Genomic DNA, 17601 nt, shown 5'->3' on the forward strand with positions numbered 1-17601 from the left:
CCAGGGGAAGAAAGTTTAGTCCTATAATCATGGGATAAGTTTCAGATAGGAGAAATATTTTGAAATATAAAAATCAACAAATATGAAAGCACTTTCCCCAAACAAACATCTTGATGTACCTTTTTAGTATCTTTCTCAGCATCCTACTTCATAAAAAGTAAACAAAAATCAAGTTATGTGTTGAATTTTGGCAGCTCCCAGAACTTCCTAGAAGCTGCCAATGGCAGTGATTATAACCTCTCTTTCAGAACTCTATGGCCCTCAGCACTGTGGCTTGATAGTGGAGCAAGTGGAACAGTGAAGTTCAAAACTTATACTGAATCTGTGTAATACAAAGAATGCCACAACCCTATCGCAGGTACCTCTAGGATAATGCAGTGAGGGCTGTTATTATGCAGTGTCTCTCCTAAGTGTCCCTTATATTAATAAAAAGCTGCTTTATTTGTCTTGGGAAATTGTTGCTCAAACCTATGAAGTTTGTGCCTCTTTATGTTCTGAGGGATGCAGTCCCAAATGGCGCTATGCAGTGAATACTGACTTGTATATTACACTGTGAAATGCTAGAAACAGGAGGCAGCCCTGGAACTTGAGAAAAAAGTAATTTAGACACTGAGAAGGATGTACTCGTATGCATGACAGGTTAGAAGAATTCAGTTACAAACAGATCAGTAGAGAAATTCACGGAGATACATGATGGATTCCTGATGACAGTTACATGTATTCAGAGTATGTAAATACTCTGAGGTCACATATGGAGGGCCTCAGGATGCTTTCACAAAAAACGTGCCTATAATGCCACCACCAGAGAAAGCATCCTGGGCCAAACATTCCATCTCTCTCACCAATTCTATCAAATGAACCCTACCAAATCCAAGTCATTCTAATTTTTCTTAGAAATTCAATTCATTTCCGTCCTATAAATATGTATGGAGTTACTCCTAAGTGCCAGAGCATAGACATGGAGAATACTAAGGCAAAGAAGACACCGCTCTGGACCTCACTGAAGTCACTGCCCAGCGGGGTAGACCAATATGGAAACAAATAATGGGAAAACAGTTGGATAAATGTAACGGTGGGATGATGTAAAAAGTAGTTTTGGGGAAGGCTGATTGACTGAAGTGACATGTTGGCTGGACCTGATGGATAAAACAAAGTTTCTCTTATCAGCAAGGAGAGAACAGCCCAGACAGAGGGAACAGTGCCAATAAAGACAGATGCAAGAGAGCAGGAGACGTGGTAACTCAATACGGCCAGGGTATAAAGCATGCGTACAAGTTAGGCGCAGGGTGAATAGTCAAGGATAAGGCTGGAGACACAGGCAGGGACTGAGTCATAATGCCCTTGGATTTCATCCTGTCCAACACACATGTGGCTACTGAGCACCTGAAATGTGGCTAGTCCAAAATGAGATGTATAAAAAAAGCACAAAATATCTCAGTAATTTAAAAAGTTGATTACAGTTTGAAATGATACTTTAGATATACTGGGCTAAATAAAATATATTATTAAGATTAAACAGTTCCTTTTTAGTTTTTAAATGGGTCTACTAGGAAATTTTAAATTACTTATGTGGTATTTTATCCATCCTGTAGTAGTCTTTGTGGTTGATTCCTCAATAACCCTTTCACCCCAAGCATTTAAAGTAGTAGTGATCCCTTTTCTCTTGCCAGTGACTAGTTTAGACATGGGCATGTCACCGACCCAATGCAGGCCTGAGCTACGAAGGAAAGATAGCTGGGGGAGTTCCAGATACAGATGCCTTTGCCCCTAAAAGGAGAAAGAAGAAGATCAGATCTCATGTTTTCTTTTGGATGTGGCTATGTGGCCAGTGACACAGAGAACTACTGTGGCCATCTTTCCATGACACAGAGGATAAAGCAGAGGATGGCAGAGTTAAGAAATGAAATAACCCAATTCCCTGCTGACTTCACTGAGCTGCTTTATCAACCAACCTTGGAGTTCACCCTTCCTCTGAACTTCCTGTTATGTGAGATAACAAGATTCCTTATTATTTAAGCCAAAATGAGTCAGTTTTCCTGTTACTTGTAGCCAAAAGCATCCTAGCTGATACACTCCATCAGACTAAAGGGCAAGGTAGTAGCTGTATTATCACTTAAGACCTTGTAGCACTACAAAAGTTCTGTACATAGTCTACGATCAATCAATATACTATTGCTATAACAGTATATACTTAGATATGAGAGAAGGCTGTTTCTCTTTTAGTTTTAAATTACTACGCAACTGTAAGACATTATGACACAATTACTCAGGCAAAGAGACTTGTAATTAATCAGAAAAAGAACTTTGAGCAGAATTTAATTAATCAAAAGTAGAGGAGAGTACCCATAAGATTTGTAAACTGTTACACTTAATGGTTGCTCTTTGATGGAGAGGTCTGCCTGGAGTTCTAGTCAAAGCACACAGGTTGATTGATGCTACTAATCTGGACATAAACCCTTAAAGGCAATGTAGCAGATGAAGCAAATAATCAAACGGTACAGCTTCTACCTCACAGAGTGACCATGAGAATTAAGCAAAATAATGTATGTCGAGCCTAGCACAATATATAGTAGTACATGGTAAACACATTATACATAAATCTGGTTCTCGTTCAAACTAGTAGTTACCAATGGGAAGGGGGAAGGGAGGAGAGGCAAGATGGAGGTAGGGGATAAAGAGGTACAAACTACTATGTGTAAAATAAATAAGCTACAAGGATATATCGTACACCACAGGGAGTATAGTCAATGTTTTATAAAAACTATAAATAGAGTATAACCTTTAAAAATTGTGAATCACTATGTTGTGTACCTGAAACCTGTATAATATTGTAAGTCAACTATACCTCAATAATAAAAAAAAGAAAAGAAATTTGGTTCTTGTTTCTTTTCTCTTGTAAAATCGTTGATTGTTCAAATTCTAAGTAATGTGTCAAGTATGCATTGTCAGTTACTCTATACAATAACCTCACTTTGTGATGACTAGGGTCAGATTACAGCAAATACTAATAGACATGTTATACTTCACTGGCTAGTTAGTACTTGGTTAGGTGGTTGATTTATTAGTTCATTCTTTTGTTTATACGAAGTAGGTGAGTTCCAGAGCTAACCTGAACAAAATAAGGTAGGGAGCGACAACACCATAAGCCAGGAATTAAGCTATGGTATTGTGACTAACCTATGCCTGCTTACCTAGTATTTGTGAAATGGTGAGATTCATAATTCAGTCTGAATGAAGATGAATAAAAAGAAAATATAAAGACAAGGAAGGAAGTTTGTGACTTTGAGGCTGTAACAGAAGGTGACTGATGTAATTAAAAGAGAGAGGGAGAGGTACTCAGTAACATTTAAGAACGACGAAGAAAAAAAAAAAAGAATGATGAAGAAAGATGTACTGATAGAAAGGGTATCAGGTCAGGAGAGAGTACAGATAGTATCTGCTGAGTTATACCAAGACAGGCTATCCTAAAATCCTTTCTGCAGTATTACAAACAATTTTGCTTTACTAATATACACTATACAATATAAATTTAATTTCCAAATAGGATATACTGAAAAATATTCAGCAAAACCCTCACTAGCTCAATCTGAACAAATAAGTGTGTTTTTTAAAATTCAATTTATGAATAAGGATGATGGCTCTTCACTGAAGCCATACGATCTATAAATTTTAAATTTCACAAGACGATTGGCTGAGCAGGCTATAAGAAGTTATTTATCTAGCTTATTACAAGGACTGTCAATCAGTTATCTTTGGATGCTCTAGAATCTAGTGCAGGATTCCCACATAGTTGTTCAGTTAACAAATGTTTCTAAAAAAATCAACATCTATAAATTTAAACTATATTTATATTCTGGACAATTAAACATTCTAAAATAATGTGAATTTATAATATCACATTTATTGTGATGAATAAGGCAAACACCTGTAGAACATCTCACCCAAACACGTGGGGACCTCCAGGCAGACACCACCCTGAATGACTGTCCACTGCTTGGATGAGAATTCAGAGTTCCCAAACAGGAAACACTGGCCGACAGACCCTTTCCCTAAAGTCAGACGGTGGCAGGCTGAGACCAGTTTTTGGAGACGAATAATTATTCTAGGAGGTCTGAAGCAAGCCTTAACTAGCCACTTGGTATTCGAAGGAGCTCTAAACCAGGCTATTAGTTAAATATAGTGTGTTTCCAAGGTGGACCCAACACATAGCGAATACAGGAAAGGGGACGTCATCCTTCCACATTTCCTTGGGATCAATACCACATGAGTAACTGATAAAAGAGTGAGTTTGGCTTTTTTTAAAGTTAGGCTTATTGAGGTATAATCTGCAAACAGTAACATTTACCCCTTTCAGTGTACAGTTCTGTGAGTTTGATGAATGTATACAGCTGTGTTTCTACCACCACAATCAAGATATAGTACATTTCCATCATCCCCCAAAATTCTGTCCTGACAATTTAGGGTCAATCCCTCCCCATCCCCTGGCAACCACCGATCTGTCTATAGTTTTGCCTTTTTCAGAATGTCACACACATCAAACCTACCGTAGTCTTTTGAGTCTGGTTTCTTTCATCCATTACAATGTAACTGGCAACAAGGCTAGTGAGACTGGGAGGAAGTGAAAAGGAGAAAGGCAGGAATTGAAATTGGAGAGGTAGAGGGGGCCAAACCACACAGGAACCTGTATGCCGTAACAAAAGGTTTGGATTTATAATAGGTGTGATGAGAAGCCACTGGAAGTTTCTAAGTCGCTGAGTAACGTGACTGAATGATTATCTTAAAAATAATTTTGGCTACTGGGTGGCAGACAGCCCATAGTGGAATGAAAATAGAAATAAGGAAGCCAGTTTAGAGACTACTGCAGTGGTCTGGATTAAAAGTGCTAGTGACTTAAACTAGAATGGTAACCCTGGAGGTGGTGAAAAGTGGTCAGATCAGAGATGTAATTTAGAGGAAGAGACGCTAGGACCAGATGTGGCACGTGAAGGGGAGAGAGGAGGCGAAGATGCTTCAAGGGGCTTGGCCCCAGCAACAAGGTAGAGATGGTCGTTTACCAGGATGGATAAAAGAAAAAGGAGATTAAAGATAAAAGCAGGGAAAAGCAGGTTTGGGAGGGGGGAAGGGAGATTTAAGAGCTCCATACATTTCGACATCACCAGCATATAGATACTGAATCTCTTCCCCAACCGTTTTGCATATCTATATTGACCTTGATAGAGAAATTTCACTTAATGGTCCCTGTCCTGTTACTCTTAATACAGTAAGGGAATGCACTGGTAATACGTTCAGTCTCCACCTCACTGGGTTCCTAGCGTTAAACGTATTTTTAATTAAGAAGTTGTAAACTCTATTCAATACTCTGTAACGACCCATATGGGAACAGAATCTGAAAAAGACTGGATATACGCATATGTGTAACTGATTCACTTTGCTGTACATCTGAAACTAACACAACACTGTAAATCAACTATACTCCAATAAAAATTAATTTTAAAAAATTAAAAAATATCACAGCGAGGGAAGACTGTACTAACATACTTGGTGATGCCAACCAACAATGCCAACCTAAAATAAACACTGGGAACTCCAACACCAAAAAAAAAAAAAAGATAAGCTGTAAAGGTTCAAGGCCAGAGAGTTCTTCCATTTCTCACCTCCATTTTCTATACAGATAAGAACAACCTGAGTTTCACAGGAAGGATGCCTCTAAATTTTACATATCCTTTTTTTTTTTCAGAATACTTATTCTCTTGTTCAACTGCAGGGGCTCAAATAATCTTTTAAATAACAGTAATTTTTCTTGCTTTAAAGTGCTTCCTGTTTTCTAGTATTTACAAATTAACAGGTGAGAAAGCATTCAGTGGCCCATCTTTTCCAACTTATGAGGTCACGTTTATGCTTTTGGTATGGTGAAGGAGTAACTCTTGCTTAGACAGACCCTTAGTTTTTCTACATTTCCAACCCAATGTAGAAAGGCCAGAGGGTGTGGAGTAGGGCTTTACTCTGTGTCTGCTCTCCTCAGGGAGCCCAGTGACCCAAGCACAAGGGAGGTGCATGGATCACACCACCGCCCCCACTTTGCACCTCTGAGGCCACCAAAGTAGAGTGTTGGATATACAGGATGGTCGTTCTAGTCACGGCTCCATTCATCCAGCCCTCTATCCATCCGCCCATTTGACCATTATCGACACATTTCCTGGAAGTCTCTTTCTTTCATCTTAAAATTTCATGCAAATTTGTCATCTATAATGCAGTTGTATTTACTTTATATAAAAATGTCTTTATTTACTTACCACTGAGTAATTGACACTCCAGATAGATGTAGAATAAGACCATTTTGTACAGCTGTGCAGGTTGTGCACTGCACACCTTGATGGGGAGGGTATTCACACTGTAGTGACTGGATTTACCTATTATGACAATTTTCTGTTGGACAGCAGTAAAGTGTTTGGAGGAAGAGGTACCTTTTTTCTAATTTGTTAAAGTGCCATATGGGCTAACTGTAGCCCTGGACTTTGAGTGCCTGGGCATATGGTCTGGGCACAAGCCTGAACAGTCTCATTATTTTACTCATGAAGAAGCCAAGGTCCAAGAGGTGAAGAGACAAGGTCCCACGGCCAGTTCCTGGCAACTCCAGGTTCGATCCCAGTCTCCATTCCCAGCCCAGTGTTCTTTCATAACCATAAACTACCTCCGCTAACAGTGAGTTGTTCTTCTCAGGTGTGTGGGTTTCTGAGAATGATTTCATTGCTTTGCCTAAGGAGAGACCTTTGCAGGATGGCTGTCTCATGCTGCTCTTGCCACGTGTTTCTGCCATCCGTGGATACAGAGTTAGATACAGCAGCAGCTAGACTTCTTGCCAATTACTCAAAGGTGCTGGAGGGTAAGCTCCATAGGAGCAGGAACCACGTCTAACATTCTTACCATGTCCTCAGCACCTGGCATTTATAGTTTTATACAGGGAAACGTAATCCTTTCTGTTGGCTAGTTTAGCCCCTGTCCCTCAGAGCCCTGCTGTACTCTCTTCTGCACCTGGAGCACACATCAGTGCAAAACCCTGAGAAGCACTGGAGAGACGTCTAAGCTGCTTCCCAGATCGACATGCTATTAACTGTTTATTACTGGTTGGGCTCATTCAACCAAGAGCAGGAAGATCCGTTATAGAATCATAAAATGGTGGCACTGGAATGAATCTTGTCGGTCAACTAACTCAACTCCCTCACGGAGCATCCTAGGAAACAGGGTCCTGAAGAGATGATAGAATCCACCCAGGGAGCTATCTGCAGTAGCTTACATATGCTGTGGTTACTTCCTAAAACTCAAGACGTTTTGACCAATTAGTTGTTCTTTCCAGGACACCACAATACCTTGCCACCAATCAAAAGATGACTGGAAACCCATAATGTCAGGGACATCATGAACTAGAGAGGTATGCCCTTAAGACTGTTTTCCTGTTTGGGCTGGACAATAAACTATGTATTTGAGAAGTTACACTATTATGCTCTTTTTTTTTCTCTCCATGCAAGGGCACTATTCAGATAGAAAGAAAAAAAGAATCAAGCAGACTATTAGGAATTCTCAAATTTACTGGGAAAAGGATATGAAAGTGGGTTATGATTGTTCTGTATGTAAATGGTTAATTTAAAAAGCACAGCTGGTTAGTCATACAGTAAACTGTGTATGTCTATTAATTTTGACTCCAAACTAGAAATTCTATGACCTAGGTCATTAGGTTTAGTCTAATCTGATGATTATTTTAATTGCAAATATGTATTATAAACAGGATGTATTCTCAAGCTGCTATCTAAACAATCAAAGGAATTTGTTTATTAAGAAAATATACTTTTCAGATTTTTAGCATTAGTTCAGAAACAGAACTTTAAAAGTAAAAACAACACTGGAACTTCATTTTAATAATATCCCAAGTTATAGGAGTAAATTGATGGCAAGGTTATCTTACATATATTCCGTAACACTAAACTCTCTTCAACAGCACTAAATGAATGTATCACAGTGAGACTCCAGTGTTATCTACATTATTTTGCTGACCCTTCTTTCTATATATAATTATTAAAAATAAAAATAACATAGGGCAATTACTTCTTCCTTATAAGAGGATTTTATATTTAAATTAATAATGAACCACAAACTAGAAGTCTAAACTAATTTAAATCTCCTAAGGTATCAGTTTCCCAACACACACACACAAAATCTTGATTTCTCAAAAGTCCAGCAAATGGCACTAGTGGCTCACGTATTAGGGAAAGCGAAGCTGTATGTGTGCACATAGCTTCCATTCTGGAAGCTGATGGTCTCTGATTTCTTAGCTGGGCCATAGTGCAGCAAAATGGCAGTGGCATATTATACCTGGTCATGGCTGGCTTCAATGGAGCTTCCAATAGCATGGAAAGTCATCTGCACAGGGGCTAATGTCAGACAGGTCACACACTCTTTGCCACTTTGTCTATCACAGTAGTGAACCTATAACAGAACACATGCAAATCTGCTGAACACCACTTGTAAGAGGGAGCCAGATGCAACAGGTCCTTTTCAAAGGTTCTAGCTTTCAAGAAGAAATTCAAATAATTTATGTAGAACGCAATTCAAATATTTAAAACCTTATTGGGACTTGAAGATCTATGGAAAATCTATTAATTCCGTTTTAAGTACTTGCGAAGTTGTAAGAGAGTTTAGGAAATGCTTTGCGGGGTGTTCTACATTAGTATGGCCAGTAGAGAAACTCACAACTAAATGCTACACCCATCTTTTTTGTCCAACGTTTCATAATGTATAAAGGACTCCAGGGTAAGCATAAGTCAAGTTCATTTGAGTCTAATGAAATTTTGTCAACCTGAATTTTCCTCATCTTTGACTCTGTGTGTGTGTGATTGCCACCTGATTGGTAGTGACATTTTTCTATTCTACACTATAATCCCTATAAAATCACTGTTGAATACACACACACACACACACACACACACATCTCACTACCTCATGCTCTGCTTGAAATTTTGACAGTATAATCAAATTGAATAAACCTGAAATGATTTGAAATGTGCAGATCAAAATAAAGTTACTATAATATCATTTTTCTTTTAGTTACATACAACCAACCATTATTAAAACCACGTGTAAGACACTCTATCAGAGGTAGGGTATGGGGGGGGCGGGTGGTGGGGGAAGTGTGAGTCCATCTGCCCATTGGGAAAATTTCCATCCTTCCATTTATCTACTTTCAAAAAAGTTCTTTCAACCAGTGTTTAATTCTAAGCGAATAAAGTAAAAATAGCATTGCTTCTGTAATAAATTAATAAAAACACGCCTGTAGATGTACATATATACATACAATATGGATCTGACAGAAAACGACGATATAAATCCTAGTCTAATGGTTTAATAATTCAACATTTTGAGACCAGTAAGGTTGTTAAGATTGGCCATCGGTGTCCATGAAGGTGGGGAAACTTCCTGGCATCTATAAAAAGTAGCTTAGAGGTCAAATCAAGCCAACATACAAAGCTCTGTTCCCAAAGTACTTTAAAGATTTTGTTATAAAAATATTTTTTCCAAATCAACTTTGGGGCAAAAGATTTGACAACAGTTTGAATTCACTGTACCTCCTGAAAAGGTCACAGTGTGCCTGAGTTCAAGAATGTGGACCTGTTGTTCACTATGCAGCAGTGAAATATGATGGGGGAAAATGAAACTTAACACGTAACAGGTTTATGCAAAAGCCAATCAGTGGTGACACTATAATAGATACAGTTCACAACCATTTACGGTACAGTTAAAATATTATGTCTGATATAGTGCTATCATAAAACATGCTTTTTAAAATAAAATATAATCACCCTTTGACATCAATTGAAAGTCTATATGAAAGACATGACACTCTCCTAAATATCCAAATTGACAGTGAACACACTCATGTATCAGCCGACTTACTGTAGCTTTATTTTTTCTTCTAGAGAAATGAAAACTAGGAAGGACAAGAATAGCACGAGACAATCCCAGTCAAAAAATAAATTTCAAACTTCATTTCCATCAGTGGCTTGGATACTGTGACGGAAAGAGTTGACTTTTCTCCTAATGCACTGTGAGCCCGCAATACCCTATAAAATATTATATATCCTGCAGGCATTAAATATTAGTGAACATGTAGAACTCATACATACAAGATAAATACAAAGGTGCAAGTTTCCACACAGCTCCAAAGAAAATGTCACAGCACCCAGTAAATGTGACAGAGATTGCTAACTGTCCTCCAATATTTTTCCACAGTAATTATTAGCTGGGCACAGGATAAAGATATTTCCCAGGCTCCCTTGTAGCTATGATTAGTAGCTATGACTGAGCAGAATGTAGATGAAAATGCTGCGGTAGTTTTCTGGAAACTTTTAAGAGATTTCAGGTGTGTGCCTTTGGCTCTTCTTCGTCTGTTTTGCTGCTTGGAAATGTGGACATGGCCATCTTTGACCATGAGGACAAGGGCCGAAACTTAGAGATGGTCGAGTGGTGAGTTGGAGGGAACGTGGGTCCCTGAAGAGTTCATGGAACAGAACCACGACCCTGGCCCTAGACTGCAAGCTTATGGACCTTTATGTGAGAGAAGAATATACATCTATTTTGTTTAAGTCGCTGGGCTTTTTCTTACTCACAGAAGAACCTGATCCCACTGAGATTTTTCCTATTGCCCCAAAACGGACACCAGGACCCAAAGCCAACAACAAAAGGAGCTCTAGAGAGCTGCTGACATTTAGGGCCAGGTCTTATTCTCTCTTCCCACCTGCTTGTTAATAGTCAGCAGAACTGGTCCAACCATAAAGAATACAAAGAGGCACTAGGAAAAGGCAGGTGAGTGGGAGGGGATCATTTGGCTGTCAGCCTTATGAGGAATACAGTATTTCCTGTGAGTGGGGCAGCTCTAAGAAAAGAGCTGACAGAGATGAGGAGCACCTATATGAATGGGAGACAAATTTCGTCCCCTGGCAGTAGGTTTGCTGAGAATTGAACCTACAGGTCCCCACTGAAAAGAAATCTTGACTGAGTCTGATGTATGTCCCTAGCCATTTGGAAGCAGATGAAAATACAGAGACTGAGTTTGGAGATATCTGAGAGCTTGCTGAAGGAGCCCTAGGCACATAGTATCCCTGAAAACAAAAAAAGGATGAAGGAAGATGCTCACGTGGATCCCCACGGCCCTTGGAGGGAACGAAAAAGTGTCTCAGCAGAAGCCAAGGGGCTACTCAGGCCAAGCAAAGTGACACCTACCAACAGCGGGGCCAGGGGCATGCACCACTGGTAAAGCCGAAGGAAACATGGTTGCCCTTCAGGGACAGAGGGAATGGGGAGAAAGTAAACACTGCTTCAAGAAAATCATGAATAACTACAGATGGAGTATAAACTTTAGAAATTGTGAATCACTACACTGTACACCTGTAACTTACATAATATTGCACAGCAACTATACTTCAATAAAGAAAAAAGAAGAAAAAAAAAGATGAACATCATCTATGTGGAAGCCAGCAATGGATGAAACCAGGCTAAGGGTGGCACCCTCCCCTCCCCTAGTCCCCCTCTCAGGCTTCCAACATCAGAGGAGTAACTAGGTCATGAAACAGAGGTAGAGTATGGAGGAAGCTGTCTCAGAAGCAGATCAAGCTCCTACCCCACTAACCACAAATATTCAAAGGTGCTGGCGTGAGAGGATAACAAAAAGAAATCACCGTATACCCTCCTTCCCCTACGTGTCTTGAACCAAAACAACTGGCTGGCAATGGGGGGACATGAGCTTGGAGTTTTACGGTGAACTGGACTAGATTTTTTAAAGCTAAAGGTAACTAGAAAACTATGGGATTTGCCAAAGATATAAAGAAACATGAATGGGAGATTTGACAGAGCATGGGGGAAAGTGGTGACTAGAGAAATAGTCATTCCATGTTTATCCCCCCACTGCACTGAGACTGTACCCCCCAAACAGATAAAAATATGTAAAAAATATAGGAAACTACTGTTTGAGGACACAGTTTCAAATTAAACAAAAATTAATAATATATAGGTAAAAAGCCTTAAGAAAGAATCATACTTTACACAATCAATCCCTCATAAAAACAAGTTTGATATGGCTCCTCAGTTATTTATTTTCTTCTTGGACATAAAAACATTAGAGTTCATAAAATTGTGAATTTCAAAAAAAGAAATGTGTGAATGACATTTTAAAATTCATCCTTCTAAATCGAAAAATGCTTCCTATGATTCAAAGCATCAGCAGAAGCCAGGAATCTTAGAACTCTAGAATAACACAATTAGGGTAATAAAACTCCATTACATTCTATAAAGCACAAATCTTCAGGATTGATGGGTGAAATAATTCTGCTACAACAAAGCAGTGTTTCTACAAATATGGCTCTAAAATTTCCAATATGCAATGTCATGGGCCTTGATTTTGATGAAAGAAAAATGAATAAAGATAATTTTAGAAGATTACAAAAGTCATCTCCTATGTTGATTTTAAGATTTATTGTTTATGAATCATATCATTTTGCTATCTTTCATACTCTAAAATGTAAGCAACTAATCTTGATTTTTTATACTGTTGCAGCACTTGCTCTGGATTTAAAACACCATCAACCACAGCAAACTGACATTTTGTTTCTTTCTCATGGACTTACAAAAATTATTCCACTGAAAGATGGGTCAGAAATTTCAATATATGTTAATTTAATGTGGCTTCCTTTGAAATTTGCAAATCTATAATAATTTTTATTTTAAAATAAGTTCCCTAGCTTGATTTGTAATCATATAAACCCAGATGAGATGCTATAATTGCGCATTCTGATAATGATTTTGCCTGTCTAGAGATTTCTTCTTCTTGAAGGGAGAGATACAAATCACTTCAACTATTCAGATAACTTACAAACTAAAGAATTCAAAGTTCACTCAATTTGTGATGTTTTGTTTAAATGGCAAATCTTGACTTGATTTGAATAATCCCATTCCTTAAAAAAAAAGAAATAAAGAAAAATGCTATAAGCTTTAAAATAATTTACATGAAAAGCTACGTATGTGAATGTTTTTCATGCCCAGCTGAAAACATGAGGGAGCCATTCAAATGAAAATTTAAATTTCCTTCCCCCTACCTCCAAAAAAAGTTGAGTCAAATTGTTTCCTGCAGGGCTGAGAAATTCCCTGATGCTGTAGGACTACAAAATATTTTACTAATCTCATCAGGGAACCGGTTAACTGCTTGTCTGTTAGATGTTTTTAATGGTCACCCACTGTGGGACAAAAATGAAGAGGGTATGAAAAAGATCCATGTGCAAAGAAAGCTGCTCATTAGATCATTAAGGAAAGATAAAGGCCTGTACATTCACATGTGAGAACACAATCACTATATCAAGAAAACATGCTTGGGCTTCCCTGGTGGTGCAGTGGTTGAGAGTCTGCCTGCCGATGCAGGGGACAGGGGTTCGTGCCCCGGTCCGGGAGGATCCCACATGCCGCGGGGCGGCTGGGCCCGTGAGCCACGGCTGCTGAGCCTGCGCGTCCGGAGCCTGTGCTCCGCAACTGGAGAGGCCACAGCAGAAAGAAAACATGCTTGATTAGTACACCTCAGGTTCATGGGTTTACTCCACAGCAGCAGGCAGGGATCACAATGTAGCTACTGCATAGAAGCCCTGCAAGGAGGGGTAAAGACAGCAAGGAGCTAACGGGCAACAGTTCAGTACTAGATCTTACGATACTCAAAACGTGCTTGATTCTTGCAGAGCCTGCACAGTAGCTACACAAAAGACCTAAATCTTTATTAACATAAAAATCAGCATATTTTTGGCAAAGCACAAAACAATACTGCTTGACAAATATTACACTAGTTAAATAGGGTAAACTGGTATTAAACATTTCTTAACTACTTTTTTGGATGACTTGAGAACATGTAAACCATCTTACTTATTTGGGTTAACTACGGGCAACAGTACAAATCTATGTTATTATCTATTTATAATTATCGAATTCATTTTTAAGTAATAAATAAAAATAAATAAATAAAAAATAAAAGGAGTTTCTCCATGAAAAGCACTTAGAACAATGCCTGGCTTATGGTTAGCATTAAAATAAATATTAGTCTTATTATTAGAATAACACATCCCATAATACAATAAAAGATATGACATGATGTATAATTATGAAGAATAATATTACATTAGGATAATGTCTGTCACTGACTTTCCCTAAAGCTTCTTTCCCCAATTCTTTTCATCACTAAAGGCAAGTCCTTTGTAACTAAAATGTAAACATATATTTAACATGCTCAGTCATGTACTGAGTGTTTTAACTGTATGAGTAATCTGTTTTACTCTGCATGCAATATGCTTGTCACATTAATGCCTCGAAAGGGACAAGTGAATGAATGAAATCACATTATACAGACTGAGACTCAACTTGTAATTATCTTTTCTCTCTTTTGGAAATTCTATGCTCAGGAAAAGCTTTGAAAATTACATGCCTATATTTGGTGTACAAAATCTACCAGCGATGTACTGATTTATTTCTAGTATAAGTCACAGATAAAAACTGTCTAACAAATGCAACAACAGATGTGCTGTCAGGATTGATAAGGAAGATAATTGTTAAAGAAGATAACATTCTTTTTTTTTTTTGGTACGCGGGCCTCTCACTGCTGTGGCCTCTCCTGTTGCGGAGCACAGGCTCTGGACACACAGGCTCAGCGGCCATGGCTCACGGGCCCAGCCACTCCGCGGCATGTGGGATCCTCCCGGACCGGGGCACGAACCCGTGTCCCCTGCATCGGCAGGCAGACTCCCAACCACTGCGTCACCAGGGAAGCCCCTGCATTCTTACTTCAAGTGATGAGTTTGTACATCACACAGATCCTAAATTTTTGTTCACTGCTTTTCTGTTTCCATTGACTATGCCAGTGAAGGTCTAATGAGGCAGCTAATTAAGATGTAAATTATATATATACACACACACACAAATATAGTTATTTTAGTTTTACACTTCCACCAAAAGAAAACACTAGGTGATTTTTAAGTCGATTACACATCTACCAGAAAAAGAGCCTCCCTCTTTTTTTTTTTTTTGCGGTATGTGGGCCTCTCACTGTTCTGGCCTCTCCCATTGCGGAGCACAGGCTCCGGACGCGCAGGCTCAGCGGCCATGGCCCACGGGCCCAGCCGCTCCGCGGCATGTGGGATCCTCCCGGACCGGGGCACGAACCCGTGTCCCCTGCATCGGCAGGCGGACTCTCAACCACTGTGCCACCAGGGAAGCCCTCCCTCTTTTATATAGTATGTACTCATGCTTTGATATACTCACACACATCTACTTACAAGCTGCATTAAAATCTACAGGCTTGGGACTTCCTTGGTGGTCCAGTGGTTAAGAATCCACCTTCTAATGCAGGGGACATGGGTTCGATCCCTGATTGGGGAACTAAGATCCTACATGCCACGGGGCAACTAAGCCAACGCCCTGCAACTACTGAGCACACAAGCGAGTCACAACTACAGAGTCCATGCGCTCTGGAGTCGGCACGCCACAACTAGAGAGAAGCCTGTGCACTGCAACGAAAGATCCCTCACGCCGCACTGAATATCCCACGTGCCACAACTAAGACCCGACACACCCAAAACTAAAATAAATAAATAAAAATTTTAAAAAATCATTAAAATCTACAGGCTTTGCAAATAAATAACCTTTTTTTTTCCTGTTGGAATGTGTTTTTTTAACATCTTTATTGGAGTATAATTGCTTTACAATGGTGTGTTTCTGCTTTATAACAAAGTGAATCAGTTATACATATACATATATCCCCATATCTCCTCCTTCTTGTGTCTCCCTCCCAACCTCCCTACCCACCCCTCTAGGTGGTCACAAAGCACTGAGCTGATCTCTCTGTGCTACGCAGCTGCTTCCCACTAGCTATCTATTTTATATTTGGTAGTGTATACATGTCCATGCCACTCTCTCACTTCATCCCAGTTTATCCTTCCCCCACCCCGTGTCCTCAAGTCCATTCTCCAGTAGGTCTGCGTCTTTATTCCGGTCCTGCCCCTAGGTTTTTCAGAACTTTTTTTTTTTTTTAGATTCCATATACATGTGTTAGCATACTGTATTTGTTTTTCTCTTTCTGACTTACTTCACTCTGTATGACAGTCTTTAGGTCCATCCACCTCGCTACAAGTAACTCAATTTCGTTTCTTTTTATGGCTGAGTAATACTCCATTGTATATATGTGCCACATCTTCTTTATCTATTCATCTGTTGATGGACACTTGGGTTGCTTCCATGTCCTGGCTATTGTAAATAGAGCTACAGTGAACACTGTGGTACATGACTTTTTTTGAATTATGGTTTTCTCAGGGTATATGCCCAGTAGTGGGATTGCTGGGTCGTATGGTAGTTCTATTTGTAGTTTTTTAAGGAACCTCCATACTGTTCTCCATAGTGGCTGTATCAACTTACATTCCCACCAACAGTGCAGGAGGGTTCCCTTTTCTCCACACCCTCTCCAGCATTTATTTTTTGTAGATTTTTTGATGATGGCCATTCTGACCGGTGTGAGGTGATACGTGATTGTAGTTTTGATTTGCATTTCTCTAACGGTTAGTGATGTTCAGCATTTTTTCATGTGTTTGTTGGCAATCTGTATATCTTCTTTGGAGAAATGTCTATTTAGGTCTTCTGCCCATTTTTGGATTGGGTTGTTTTTTTGATATTGAGCTGCATGAGCTGCTGGTAAATTTTGGAGATTAATCCTTTGCAGTTGCTTCATTTGCAAATATTTTCTCCCATTCTGAGGGTTACCTTTTCATCTTGTTTATATTTTCCTTTGCTGTGCAAAAGCTTTTAAGAGAAATAACTTTTTAACAAGGAAAACTTTTTCCAAGGTCAAAGGAAAATTACAGTTATACAGGCACTCGGTATACCACCAAAGTCAAACATGAAAAATCTTCTCCCAAGACGGCCAAACAATTCTACTACTTTTCATGTATTAAAATTCTGCTGTATTTACTATCACTTCCAAAAGTGGGTATCAAAGACCTTACAAATCTTTTCATTACATACTGGTTTAATTCATAATGGCATTTAATTTTTTTTTTACAAAAATATTGGAATATTTTCTTCCTACTCAGGAATTATAGATTTTAGAAACATACTATATTTGTATTTAAAATATAATGAAATTCATGATGAAAAGCCCATTTATGACTTCTGTTTCCAAACAAGATGGAATAGATGTACTTTTCCCTATTCTTTCTGCTAAGCATAAGTAAAATCCCTTGATATATACATAAAACAAACATAAGAGGACTCAGAAAGGTACAGAGAAAGAGGAAGACCAGGTAGGGGTTTCATGACCCAAGGAACAACACAGTGGTGAATTCCTGGTTTTTCTTTTTGTCTTATTTATCCTGGACTGGGTGCTAGAATAGTTAGCACCCTGGAAATGTCAGTGGGTATAGGAAAAGAAGCCGCAAGAAAGCCTGCTCTCTCTAACCAAAGGGCCAGAAAAGGAATAACGTAAGCAAGAGAGAAAATGTTTAGACAATAACTGCCCTCCTCCAGTCAAACACCATT

At 39.0% G+C, this 17601-nt stretch overlaps 1 protein-coding gene across 8 annotated transcripts in view; it reads right to left on the minus strand.

The window, feature by feature from the left end:
• The window catches only part of STAU2 (staufen double-stranded RNA binding protein 2), a 301650-nt gene that overhangs the window by 98185 nt on the left and 185864 nt on the right, over nt 1-17601 (minus strand). For 6 of the 8 annotated variants that reach the window (XM_081258158.1, XM_081258157.1, XM_081258155.1 and 3 more), the window contains one exon: nt 8368-8481. The exons of the other annotated variants lie outside the window; for them this stretch is intronic. In XM_081258158.1, the coding sequence (XP_081114284.1) occupies nt 8368-8481 (114 nt within the window). The remainder of the gene's footprint in view (nt 1-8367; nt 8482-17601) is intronic. 8 annotated transcript variants of the gene reach the window in all.

This window comes from Mesoplodon bidens, assembly GCF_964165515.1.
Source record: "Mesoplodon bidens genome assembly, chromosome: 16".
NCBI lineage: Eukaryota > Metazoa > Chordata > Mammalia > Artiodactyla > Ziphiidae > Mesoplodon > Mesoplodon bidens.